Here is a 12,995-nt window from a genome sequence, read left to right as displayed (position 1 = left end):
GTTGTTTATGTTTAAGTTCATTAGATTAGCGAAGTTCATTTGGTTATTAGACTCCTATTAGTTTCCCTCACCCTTTGTGTTTCATGCTGCGTGTCTTATGTTATCAAGTTTGTATTATCATGTCTGTCTCATGTTTCCTGTTTTATTTTGAAGGAGTCGTGTGTTCTTTGTTCATTGTATTTAGTTTCACTTCCTTTGTCCTGTCATTAGGCTCATGTCAGTCAGCTGTTCCTCCATGTGTTCCCACTTCCCCTGATCACCTCCTGTGTATTTAAGTCCTCTGTTTTCAGTGTGTGATTGTCAGGTCGTCTGTTGTCCACGCCATGTTTCCTATGCCATGTCATGCTTCCAAGTTTCTTGTCTAGGTTTTTCTTATTGTTTATTTAGATTTCCCAGTTTAGGTTTGTGTTAATTTTGCTTCAGTTTGCCTTGCCCTTTGTTTGTACCTTTTTGACCAGCCATATTAAACGGCTCGCTTTTTGTTAATATTTCAAGTTCTGTTCCCTGTTCCTTGGAGTCTGCGTTTTGGGTCCTTTTGTCAACCCCTACAGTCTGCCCTCGCCAGACTGTGACAATTCAAGTTTTTTTTTTTTTTTTATAGCACACATACTGTACAAGGTTTTTTATGACAAATGTTTGTTATCACTCTCAGAGGAAAAGGACCAAGCACAGGACACAGAGACGAAATAACATTTCTGAAATCTGAAAAAAATGAAAATAAAATAAAATAAAAAAATAAATAAATGGAACCAGGTGAAAGGTCCATGAAAACAGCAACCAGCTAAAGTTTCACAATAACACTGAGAAGTGGCAAATCCAGCACAAGTGAGACAGATCAGGTGGGACATACAGTTCTCAGGGACAAATAACTACCAAAGGAACAAAGTAAGACTGACAGCAGTGTAAGTAACTAATTACCAAATAAAAACAGGAAACTTACTAGAAACCAAAAGCACGACAGTCTGCACATCAGTCATCAAATAAGTAAAAATGATAGCTGTGCTATACTTGCATCTCAAATAATCTCTCTGAAAGAAAAAGTTTCTTATTTTTTTTCCTCTCACACTGTGAATCGCCGCTCTCTGTCACTCTCTGAAGCCTCAGTGCACACTCACCCAATGAAACAGCAGAGAGGGGGAGAAACGGCTTTTGCCAAGCGAGCGAGATGATTTTATGAAGCAGTAAGATGGGCCTACAGTCGGGAAAGTTTTTTTTTAGGCCTTTTTGAAAGAGAAATATCTGTAAGGGGATATAAAAAGTGGCTAAATCTAAAGACAAAGTCACTGCTGAGAGAGAGCGATGCCAGGCGTCACAGCAGGGAGGGTTTGGAATTTCTGATTTTAGAAAAAGACAAAAACTTGAACACAAACACAAACCCAAATAGCCAGATATTGCTGTGATGCCTTTATTAGGGCTGCTCAATTAATCGAATTTTAATCACGATTACGATCTGGGCTTTCAACGATCATTAAAAATGACTGAGCCGATTATTAGCCCCTCCCTCATGCTTTACTCTCGCGCTGCTCCATGTGGCAAATCAAGCGCACTGCTCTGCATTTCGAACACGCGTCACAACAATTAAGAGGACCCGAGGGAAGCTCGGAAAGCTAAGCAGAAGTTATTTGGAGAGGAGTGGACTGCCGTTGGTTGAAAAGAGAGGTAAAAAAAAAAACTTAACTGGTGTGGAAACATTATGGCTTCGCGGAGTCAGACGTGGATCAAGTAGACACAGTGTGTAAACTTTGCTATGGTGTCGTAGCTGCACCACAGAGCAACACTGCAAAGTTCACATTTTTCATTTATTTCTTATATTGCAAACATTTGCACTGTTATCAGTATTTGCACACTATTTTATATTATTTTTTAAAGTCATTATTCAATACATTGTTATTGTTAAACCTTTAAAGCCGGTCAGAGCAGCATGCTCGTTTTGTGTAACTATTTTTAAATCCCTGTAGAACCTGAACGCTAAGCTAGCACAATAAATTTTTTTCCATATGAAACCAGAGGAGTTGTACTTACATCTTATGCCATCAGCTTGTCCTCGGTGACGGTTTCCTTCCACATATAGCTTTGCAAAAATTGCATAAAAAGAGCTTGCAGGAACAAAAACATAATATTCCAGAAACACGCTTTGCCGATCCGATCAGCTGTTCTTAACACTTCCCACATTGAAAAAGACGTCAACGTGAACTATCGCAAGTGACGTCATTTTTGCGGAAAATGTAGTTTTTTACTTGTAGGCCTTAGAACTCGAATTGCACTGCTGGAAATTGTTTATTTTGATGCACATGCACATTCTTTGCAAATTTGCATCATAGGATTGTTTTTTTTGTTTTTCCTGCAGTATATAAAAATTGCTGTATCTCCAAAAATAAAACTATGAAGACACTCAAAAAAAATTTCCTGTTGTTGTAAACTATTTTTTGCAACTTTTTTGTATTTAAAGTTTTGAGAGATAAACCTCTTAAATTTCTCCAAGTAGAAATATATGTAAAAACAAAAACGATTTTCAATTTTTTTGTAGTTTATTGCACTTTTTTGCAATTAATGTAGTTACTATGGACTTAATGCATACACATTTTTAAAATATGGGCTATAACAGTTGTATTGATGTCTAGCAACTTGAAATGCTCCCACAAATGGCACTACAGCATGTAAAAAAAAATAATATAAGCTCTGGCGGACGAAATAAATATCGTCAAATAATCGTGATCTCAATTTCAGTGAAAATAATCGTGATTATCATGTTTGCCATAATCGAGCAGCCCTAGCCTTTATTGCAAAGTTGTGACACAGATGCCATCATTGGGTGGGTCAAACACAGCATGTACTTACAACAGGCTGGACGCAAACAAGGCAAATTCCTATTAAAATGTAGGTCTAAGCAAATGAAATGAGTCAAGATGCAGGAGTGATCGATGGTTGACCTGCTTCTGCCAGCCTCTCTATAGGATTTAATGGCATTCCTAACACCATCCAATTACTTACCATGGTATCATTTGGGTTGCACTGACGCCTGGATGCTGTTGGAAATTTCATACTGGACCTTTTCCAAGTTAATGCATAAATTAATAAGGGGCTGTGGGAAGGGGCCGTGGAGTCTATTGCTGAGGATTGAGGAGTGAACTCTAAAATACAGCTCTGCCATAGAGAGAAATACACTGCAGAGTTGGTGGTAAACCATAACTTTCCCATCTGTTATCTGCAAGTATATTTATTGCTTACTGTGGCTTCCTATAGCCACAAAACAAAGGCTCAGCTCACTTCTGCTTATTATAAAAGAGTAGATTGAACCAGCAGGATTCTCTGTGGTCAGCTAAAACCAGCAGAGGGAGGGAGTCCTCAGGGAAGCCGGCAGTAGATTGAGAAGAGACGAATTACCAACTGGCAGGTGTATAAGTAGCTTTAAGTTTTTATCAATAATGATTTATTGACGAAGAACGAGATCCATAACAAAGGGAACTGACCCTGTAACAGTCATTTAATTTTTAGTAACAAAATAAAGGCCTGAACAGATGAGTTTCGGCGTGGATGTTTTCCACAACACCTAAATGACTCATCAGTGAAATGACTGGAAGCTCTGAATAAGACAGCAAACCTTCTACCTGACTAATATTTGCAGCAGTTGAGCTGTCAATTTCAATTCAGACTTAAAATGAAACTTATCCCGACTAAGATCAAACCACAAAGTGAATCTGTGAAAGGTCACAGTCTAATTTGTCAAACGGTTATAAGCAGATTGATTTGTGGGCTTTGACAGTCGCTGTAAAATCTGCACGTTTTCCTCGCAGTAAATGACATTTTCAGATCTTCACTGTGGTTGGAGAAATGCAAATGGAGGAGCTTTATTGCACTTCACAATGGCGTATTCAGTGAAATGTAATTACTGTTGTGTATCCAGGAGATATTGTGATTAGGAAAGGATGTAAAAGCGCCTAAAGGAGCAAGAGCCCAGCTCAGCATTACAATTCTTTTACTCTTCTCATCATATTTGCCTTATCAGCACTTACATGTAATTTGCCTGATCAGTTTCACTGCCTGCATATTTACCTTCTATAATTAAAAATTGGTTCAGTGCTGGAGGAGGTAATTGCTAGTCATGCGTAAGGCTGCACCATAAATGAGGACGTGTATAAAAGAGCATTTGGAATTCAAATTCAAATTCAAATTTTATTTGTCACGTACACAGTCATACACAGTACGATATGTAGTGAAATGCTTGGACAACTGCTCGTGACCTAAAGAGAACAAAAAAAGGAAAAGGCTATGAATAAGATAGGAAATAAATATGAAAAATTAAAAAGGGTAAATTTAACTAGGAAGGAATAAAATATAAATTAAGGTTAAAAATGAAATAACTGTACAACACAAATTAGAATGAAGGGTAAATTTAACTGGGAAGAATAAGATAAAGATAAATATATAAATTAAAGTTGAAAAATAAAATAACTGTACAACAAAATACACAATATAGAACTATATAAGAATGTATGAAGAAATCTAAATATAAATAAATATATACACAAAATTCATTTTCTGATGGTTTCAGAGACAATAGGCAGGAATGCCTTTGAGTGTCAGGTAGAAGAAGCACTAAAATTGTCACGAGATACACAGACAGCAGCCCACATCTCTTGTAAATATGCTACTCGTGGACAACTGGTCAGTTCTAATGCCTCAGCCTCAACCTGAGCTTGGGTCCATACTGAAATGCCAACATCTCAAAGCTTTGCAGAGATTCAAAGAGGTCTGGCGTTGTGCTAATTGGCTGCTGCTTCGCAGGCTCAGGAATTGGTACATCAGCTTCCTGTGCCAGACCTTTAAAGTTGCATTCAAAAACACCCATGGGGCCAGAGGATCATGCAAACGGATACCTTCAAGCCAGGTTACAGAAATAGCTTTTAAATCAATGTCAAAAACATTAACTGCTATCAGCAAACTGGTGCAGACTGAACATGACCCGCCCCAGCAGAAACCAGTCCACAGGAACACAATGACTGCCGGAGGAATAAATCATTCAGTCACCTGGTAAGCCTTTGAAATGTATGTCAAGATATTTTGGTTTTATGTCTGGGAGCTGTCATGTCATTCATGGGTTAGTGACATCTGTGGGTGACATCAACTGTACTGATCCTGTACATCCAGAGCAGTATGACTCTACATGGTAAAGGTTTGTTTTTTTTTTGATGCCTAAGGCAAATTTTGCTAAAGCTAGATTTATGGTAACTTGGTGTCCATTTGTGCGACTTTTGAGGGGCGCCATTCCACTTCCTGTTATTCCCGTTGTACAGAAACAGGCTGCAATTCAGCCAGCAGGGCTCACCAAATAGTAATCAGTGAATGAAATCTGAATTGAAATTAAATAACACTTACACGGTAATGTATTCTGCCTCAATCCCAATCACACTTGAGATAACTGGAAGTTTAAAGCATAGTTATTTGAAAGAAATTTGCACGAGGTTTTATGTGTTTAAGAGATGAAGCTGGTTGTGTTGTTTCATGGTGACGCTCTCAGGCTGCTGCTCTTCATTTCACAGCTCAAGTAAAAATGACAGATTCTGTAAAGTGTCTCAGGGTTTTGTGATGTTTCCAGTGCTAACAGAAGGATATTCCACCACAGTACAAAACTGTGAAAAAAAAATCTAAAACATGAAACTAATGTAAGGTTTGATGTCTATCCAAACCATGATGAAAACTGGTACCTATCTAGCGAGCACCCTCCGTGAACCCCGAAGCCCATGAAAGGGAAATTCTTGAATATTTCAAAATTCTGTGGCAGTCCTTCAAAACGCCAACAACACTTCACTCAGGTACGCTGTGCTGTGCGTAGGTTCAGAGCTCACTGATGGCTGTTAGACCATCTTTTCAGAGTTCACTGAGAAGAGCAGAAAACACACAAAGCGTGGAAAAGAAGTAGACAACTTTAACAGTTATCTGTATAGCGTGGCATCTGCCTTCTACGTCAGGGACGAAGCTAAAAGAGCCAAACACAGCACAAACAAACAGTAGTAGCTGACATTTTCTATGGTACCAAGCTCAAAATTCATGCAGGGTTTGCCGTTTCCTAAGAAGAAAAAAAGGCTGCAGATTAGTGCTCATAGCATGTTAACGCTCCAGCCGCAGTCCATCTCTCAGAGGTACAGAAGTGGATGGGCAGCAGGTGGCACGCTGTAAAAAGCAGCTCTTAAAGTAACATGATAGGAACAACTTTGTTTCCAGGTGAGGTCAGTCGAAAGACTTTTAATGTCCTGATGCTTTCATTTTGTGTAGACTTGTTTTTGCCGAAGGTTGGCAGTCTTGACTTATCTGGTCCAAGAGTTTAGCTTGAGTTCATGTCTGGATAGTCAGGAGCAGCTCAGGGGAGACTGTGGTGTGTAGGTGGAAGAAGATGGACAGGAAGTCTCTATTTTCTCTTTTCTTTTTTAGTGTTCGTAGTGCTCCGTGTTGCCATTCTGCTCTGCAATCTAGACTTGGTATTGCACACCCTCTCCCCACCTCACACCACCCCCATCCAATCTCATTTGAGGTAGCACCTTTCCTTCTTGTTGTTGAGACAGCTTCTCTCCAGCCCCTTTCACCATCCCATCATCCCCATCTCTTTAAGCGGGGATTCAGTGACAGCACAGGCTGATGTTTGGAATTAGGCAGACTTCTGTGGTGAGCTGGCGGCGAGCGCTCACCGGAGCAAGCTGAGCACAGCCCGTCAACATTGCGTAGAGTGATTGTTCTAAGGACCTGTAGCGCTGGTCTCTGCGGTGGCTACGTACAGCGGGTTCAAATGAGGGGCCCCGAGATATCCATGTTCCTTTTACTGCTTGCTCTTTCTACTGCATTTCTTTCACTCACTCCGTTGAGTCTTTTAAAACTAGACTTTAAACTTCTTTTTATTCACTGGCATTTGAGTCTGTCTGTTTTGTCTGGTGTCTCCTGCACCTCCATGACTGTATATGCTAACCACCTACTAGCCTGCATTTTACTTATTTCTTATTTATCTCCCTTTTTTGTTTCTATCCATTCTGTGCTTTTTAAATAAATTTGAGCTTGGGAACGGTGGCTCGGGGTTATTTGAGCAATGTTTAGTCCTTCAGCTGAATCTTGATTTCCTCGAATGTGTCAGCCTTTACTCTCATAAAGAAGCAGAAGGTCTACTCCAATTTATTTTAACGTAGACTCGTGAAAGCCACACTGTAAGATTTGTAAAGAAGTACTGAGTTTTAAAAAAAGAGAGATGTGGATTTATATTCACAGGAGGAGAAAAATAACTCCAGTAAAATGAATCTCCTTAAATACACAAATATAGTTAGTTAGCTTTCTAATATAACATAACATATTACCAACATTTTATATTCCGATAGTATATCACTGTTATGTGTACAGCCTGTTTCCCTGCCCCCGACTACAGCTTACAGTGAAAATAGCCCCGCCTCTAAATGTAAGCATAATGCAATAATAATAATGATACTACTACTACTGCTAATAATAATAATAATAATAATAATAATAATAATAATAATAATAATAATAATAATAATAAAAATGAAAAAGCAGGGACAGAAGCAATCTATCTCTAGTACCCGACACCATTTCTTGTATTAAGTTGAATATCTACTGTCTCCTGCAAAAGTCTTGACCCCTTTCAGTTCTTTATATTTTATTGGTTAAATGGGAAATAGGTGTGCTACATTTGTCTTCAAAAAAGATTCCCAACACCACTTGCTGAAATGCAGCCCCAGACCACGGCAGAGTCTCCAACGTGTTTTAAAGATGGATATAGGCAGCCACTGTTATGAGTGTCTACATTCATTAGTCCATACAGATTTTCTCCCCAGGTCTCTTGATAACAGCCACCGTTCTATTGAGAACATTTCTGATGAGGCTTTAGTGAACAACTGAGTTTGAGGGCTTTTTTTTGGCATTTTCACTTAATTTTGCAGGAGGACTTTGGTGAACTGCACTCAAAAAAATGAACTCAGCCTATCTCTGCTTTTACTAAAGTAGATTTTGTTGTTTGTTCTTAATAAACTCGATTTTGCAAAAATTCTTAAAGTGTTTGTGCAAATTTAATGAAATGTTGTTACTTTTTGTTGTTACACAAAGTCATTGAACTGTGTCAACGTAACATTGTTGAGTAAATTCACAGGTTTGTCCCTCTGCACATACTGCTGCGTGCAGAGCCCGCCTAAGTAAGGGCCAATGCGCATGCGCACCACCCTCTTTCTCAAGCTTGCTTTTTCTTCGCCATGTGGACTGGTTCAGCCGCATTTTTGTCCAAAAATCAGGTAAGAAGTCATTTTTCTTGTAAAGCCCGTCTACATATATATGTTCACACGTCAGTTAATGTCGCAAGTGCTACTAAGAAAAGAGTACAGGCAGGGTTTTGCCCGGTAAAGGTTTGCTAACGTGGACTTGCTGCACGTGAGTTTCCAAATGATTTTGGAGGGGACTCCATTGCAATAGCAAAGCTCTGTTTTCAGCCCAAATGTAGTGTAGCGCTAGCGTCGGTATGCGTCGGTACAGGCAGCGCATTCGGTCCGGCACGCACTTTCGCGCCGAGTTTATACTCGGACGCCTGACTGCGTTGCACTTTAGCCAACAACAGTGGAGAAGCGCTCCTTGCTAGCAGACAGGTTAGGGTGTATTTTCTGTCTAATATTTCAGCTTACGTTTTGATGTAGCTTGCAGAAAGCATTTAGTAAGCTGGTGTAAGATGAACTGCATTAATGTTGTACAATGTCCATGGGATTTCTCACTCGACTTTTAATGTCAGATTACACACACATTTACACAATATGTAGTGGTGATGATGTAGATCAATAAATTCATTGTTGTAGCATACAATATTAAAAATAAAACTGATTAATATGAAACATTAACAATGTGCAAATTATTTAGTTTTTTCAGGGACAGTGTAATGAAAATGTCTTTTGTGCTTCTCCCCCAGATACGTTGATGTGGCAGTGCAAATTGTGCAAAAAAGTGGTGTCATCACGAGCTCTGTTATTAAAACACTACAGGTTAGTTCATAGTAGACAGCAGTATCCATGTGCCTATTCTGATTGTGTCTGTGTTTTCAAAACATGGAATGCTCTACATAGCCACTTAAGCAGATCACATACCCAAAGAACTCTAGACAAGTCTGTGAGTTTGGCAACATTTAACTGCCATTTGTGTTCCTGCTGCAACATAGCTTCAGAGCAGGAGTATTTTTCTCACATTAACAACCATCTAAAATGTAACGAGACTGTGCATTGCATGTTTGAGGGTTGTTCTTTCAAAACAAATATCTATGGTACATTCAAGTCTCATCGAAATAGGAAACACAATCCTTATACCTTAAAAGACTTTAAAATCGGTATTGCTAACACTATTGTAGGCCAAACATCAGCTGATGACAGTACAGACACTATTGTAGAAGAGGACATAAGTGCAAATATTGATCACGATACAACTACAAGTGAGACTGAAGATTTGGCAAATGTAATAGAACTTAATTTTGCATCTCTTTTACTTAAGTTGGAAAACTATTTTCATGTTCCCAGCATAGCAATTGACGAGTTGCTTTCAGAATTGCACTACCTGATAAGCTGTGCATCAGTGCCTTTGACAAATCAAGTAATTGTAGACATACTCAAGAATCATAACCTTTGTCTAGACCAGCCTGTTATTGAAGAACTGACAAAGGCAGTTTCTTTTAACCCTTTGTTAAAAGCCATAGAAAAGGACGGCACACTTGCCACTGCCTTCAAACGCAGACAGTATTACAGAAAACATTTTGAAGTAATTGATCCAATTGAATACATTCTCGACTCCCAAAGCAAGAGGACCTTTCAGTATATTCCTATTCTAAAATCATTACAGCAGATATTTAAACAAGAAAACATACTGAACAAATTTGTCACTAGCCACAATCAGAATCCTTTTGTAAATAAGGAAAAGTATACACCATATAAAGATGGTCTACATTTTCCAAATAATGAGTTTTTCTCAGGCGGTGAACTAAGAATCTCTATTTGTCTTTATGTTGATGATTTCGAAATTTGCAATCCATTGGGGACATCACGGAAAAAGCATAAACTTTGCTCAGTTTACTGGATTTTAGGTAACTTGCCACCAGGTAGTCATTCATCCCTCTCTTCTATTTATTTGGCTCTCTTGTGCAAAAGTGAGGACCTTAGGACCTTTGGCTATCCAAAAATATTTGAGCCACTTTTGCAAGACCTTGTCATTTTAGAGCAGCAGGGAGTGTTCATTGACAATTTAGGGGTCAACTTTAAAGGCACTGTCCAATATGTAGTGGCAGACAGCCTCGGAGCTCATGGATTGGCCGGTTTTGTGGAAAGTTTTTCTGGAGATTACTTTTGCAGGTTTTGTACTGCTACACGCTCAGAGATTGAATCAAAAGCTACAAATAGTGACTTTTCTCTGAGAACTGAGGAGCTCCATCGTGTACATAGCAACTGCACGTGAGACAGGGGTAGCTTGTTGTGGTGTGAAAAGCTCGTGTGTCTTGGCAGACAGTCTGTCTTTCTTCAAGGTCACTGCAGGATTCCCCCCTGATCTTGCACATGACCTTTTTGAAGGTATTGTGCCTTTTGAGATAGCTGAGTGCCTTCGAATACTAATAGGCAAGAAGTACATCACTTTTGAAAATCTAAATAGACTTGTTCAGTCATTTCCCTACAAAGGAGGGGATCAGACTAATCGCCCTCAGAAATTGCCTCACAATTTTCTTAGTAAAAAAACTGTTGGTGGCAATGCACATGAAAATTGGTGTTTACTAAGACTTCTGCCACTTATTATTGGACAACACATACCTGAAAACGAACCAGCTTGGGGACTTCTACTAGATTTGAAGGATATTGTTGAGCTTGTTGTGTGTCCTGTTCATAACAGTGACTCAGTTGCATACCTGGAGAGTAAGATTTTAGACCACCATCAAAGGTACAAAGAAGTATGCCCAGATAGAAGACCATTGCCAAAACATCACTTTCTGGCTCATTATCCCTCAATAATTCGCCATTTTGGTCCACTTGCCTTATTATGGACAATCAGATTCGAGGCAAAGCACACATTTTTTAAAAAAGTTGCTAGACACACAAACTGCTTCAAAAACATAACCCTGTCTTTGTCAACCAAACACCAGCTCATGATTGGCCATTACATGCATTCATCAGGCTGTAGCAAAGCCACTTTTGAGGTTTCACGAGTCTCGGCAGTCCCAGTAGAACTTCTCAAACGTGAAATTGCACATTGTCTTGCTGAAAAGTACCCTGACACAGCTGTAGTTAGCCTTGCCCAGAGTGTGTCTGTTGCGGGCATCTACTACAGGAAGGGCATGTTAATAGTACATGGATCACTGGGGGGTCTGCCAGAGTTTGCTGAAATCCTGCAGATGTGTATTTTGGCAGATTTGTTGGTGTTTATAGTAAAAAAAACTGAGCTCGTGGTACACTGAACACTATGGATCCTTCAAAATTGACCCATCTCCAAAGGAAATTTCTCTTGTTGCACATGAGGATCTGGTGGATTGTTATCCACTTTGTGACTACCAAGTCGGAGCTTCTCGCATGGTTACATTAAAGAGATACATACACTGTTCAGGTAATTTTAATGTCCATGTTGCCGATTTAATTTTTGTGCTGTATAGCAGTTCTTCTCAAAGTTTGGTTCTTAAAAATAGTTGGACCAGAACTTAAATCTACTCGGATATGTTTCAAGCCTTGTAAAAATACTAGAAAAAAAATTGTGCTGCAAAATTCTGAATACCACTAAAAAAATTAACTGAAAGTTAACTGAAAATGTCTTTAAAGTTTAGCTAAGTCAAATTTGCTTTTATGTTTTACAGAACGACACAGTTGCAATGAGAAGAGTGTGTACGCTGAAAGGACTTGCAGTCTACCTCAATGAAGATCCGAACAGCTTGATCAAAGAAGACAAGTTGGTTAGCACTTCACTGATCTTTGAAGTAAAATATTGTTTTATGCACAAAGTATTTAGTTAAAGTTGTAACAAGTTGTCTGCATTGATTGCACTTTGTGTTAAGCTACGGCTCTACAGTCTTTTCGGTCTGTCAACAAGTATTTAATATGCACTGAATGTGCTTAGTAAAGACAGGACTTTGTTGGATCATTTTTTAAATCATTTTAGTTTGACGACAAGTTGGTTAGCACTTTATACTGATCTACATTTTCTGCACAAAATATTCACTTGGAATTTGTAACAAGTTGCATTGATTGCACTTTGTGTTAAGCTGTTGTGCTTGGAAAAAAGTATTTTATATGCACTGAATGTGCTTATTAAAGGCAGGATTGTGTTTGATAATTTGGGTGCTGTCTTCATTTCTTCCTAAAAGATCTCCCTAAGATTTACTTAAAAATGTTATGTCAAGTGGTTCCACATAACTGCTTTAAGTAACTTTTAAGAAACTTTGCTATTTTGTATGGAAGTAACCAGTGTAAATGATTTATTTGTAATTGTATTGAATAGAAATTACTTAACATTTTTATGTAATTCAAAAGCAACAAAGTTATGTAGCAGCTACATAACAGTTTTACAAAGATATTACCTAACCAGGTTATGTCCTTCTAAAGCAGAAAAGTTATGTACCAGCTAAGTAACAGTATTACAAAGATATTGCCTAAACAAGTTATGTATGCTTAAAGCAACAAAGATAAGTATCAGCTAAGCATTGCAATTAAGTTACATTTAGCCAATACACTTACGTAAATCTAACTTAACAGTATTGAGTTCAAACTAAGTAACAACATTTCTTAAAAGTTACTTAAAGCAGTTGTGTGGAACCACTTGACATAACTTTTTTAAGTAAATCTAATGTTTTATTTTTTTGAGTGTGCACTGTAATATGTGAGCCTCATAAACCTGTTAAACCAACTAAAAGAAAGAAACTGTTTTACTGGTTTTACCAACTTGAGATCAGATTGGTTCAAATGGATTTAAGCTGTTGTTTCAAACCATGAAATGACAGTTACAAC

At 38.4% G+C, this 12,995-nt stretch overlaps 2 protein-coding genes across 7 annotated transcripts in view; one reads left to right on the top strand and one right to left on the bottom strand.

Moving 5' to 3' along the window:
* sorcs1 (sortilin-related VPS10 domain containing receptor 1) overlaps positions 1 to 12,995 on the bottom strand; it is a 213,371-nt gene that overhangs the window by 132,607 nt on the left and 67,769 nt on the right. The gene's annotated exons all lie outside the window — the stretch shown is intronic.
* LOC146668858 (uncharacterized) lies at positions 8,102 to 12,324 on the top strand. Of its 4 annotated transcripts, none has more exons than XR_014912185.1 (3): positions 8,102 to 8,282; positions 8,945 to 9,017; positions 11,849 to 12,324. XR_014912185.1 is itself a non-coding variant. In XM_085410918.1 (2 exons), the coding sequence occupies exon 1, from the start codon at positions 9,256 to 9,258 to the stop codon at positions 10,468 to 10,470; it is 1,215 nt and encodes a 404-aa protein (XP_085267044.1). In that variant the 5' UTR covers positions 9,024 to 9,255; the 3' UTR covers positions 10,471 to 11,604; positions 11,849 to 12,324. The 4 variants fall into 4 exon arrangements, 1 of the variants encoding a protein (XP_085267044.1); XR_014912186.1 differs by lacking the exon at positions 8,102 to 8,282 and adding an exon at positions 8,294 to 8,418; XR_014912187.1 differs by lacking the exon at positions 8,102 to 8,282 and adding an exon at positions 8,429 to 8,630.

Source organism: Rhamphochromis longiceps, linkage group LG6 (assembly GCF_057381845.1).
Source record: "Rhamphochromis longiceps isolate RC_006_pf linkage group LG6, R_longiceps_female_GT1.1, whole genome shotgun sequence".
Taxonomy (NCBI): Eukaryota; Metazoa; Chordata; class Actinopteri; order Cichliformes; family Cichlidae; genus Rhamphochromis; species Rhamphochromis longiceps.
This window is presented reverse-complemented; position numbering and strand designations above follow the sequence as displayed.

Bases quoted from the DNA above. Each gene is read 5' to 3' on its own strand.
- LOC146668858 (XM_085410918.1), top strand. From the start codon at position 9,256: ATGTTTGAGGGTTGTTCTTTCAAAACAAATATCTATGGTACATTCAAG.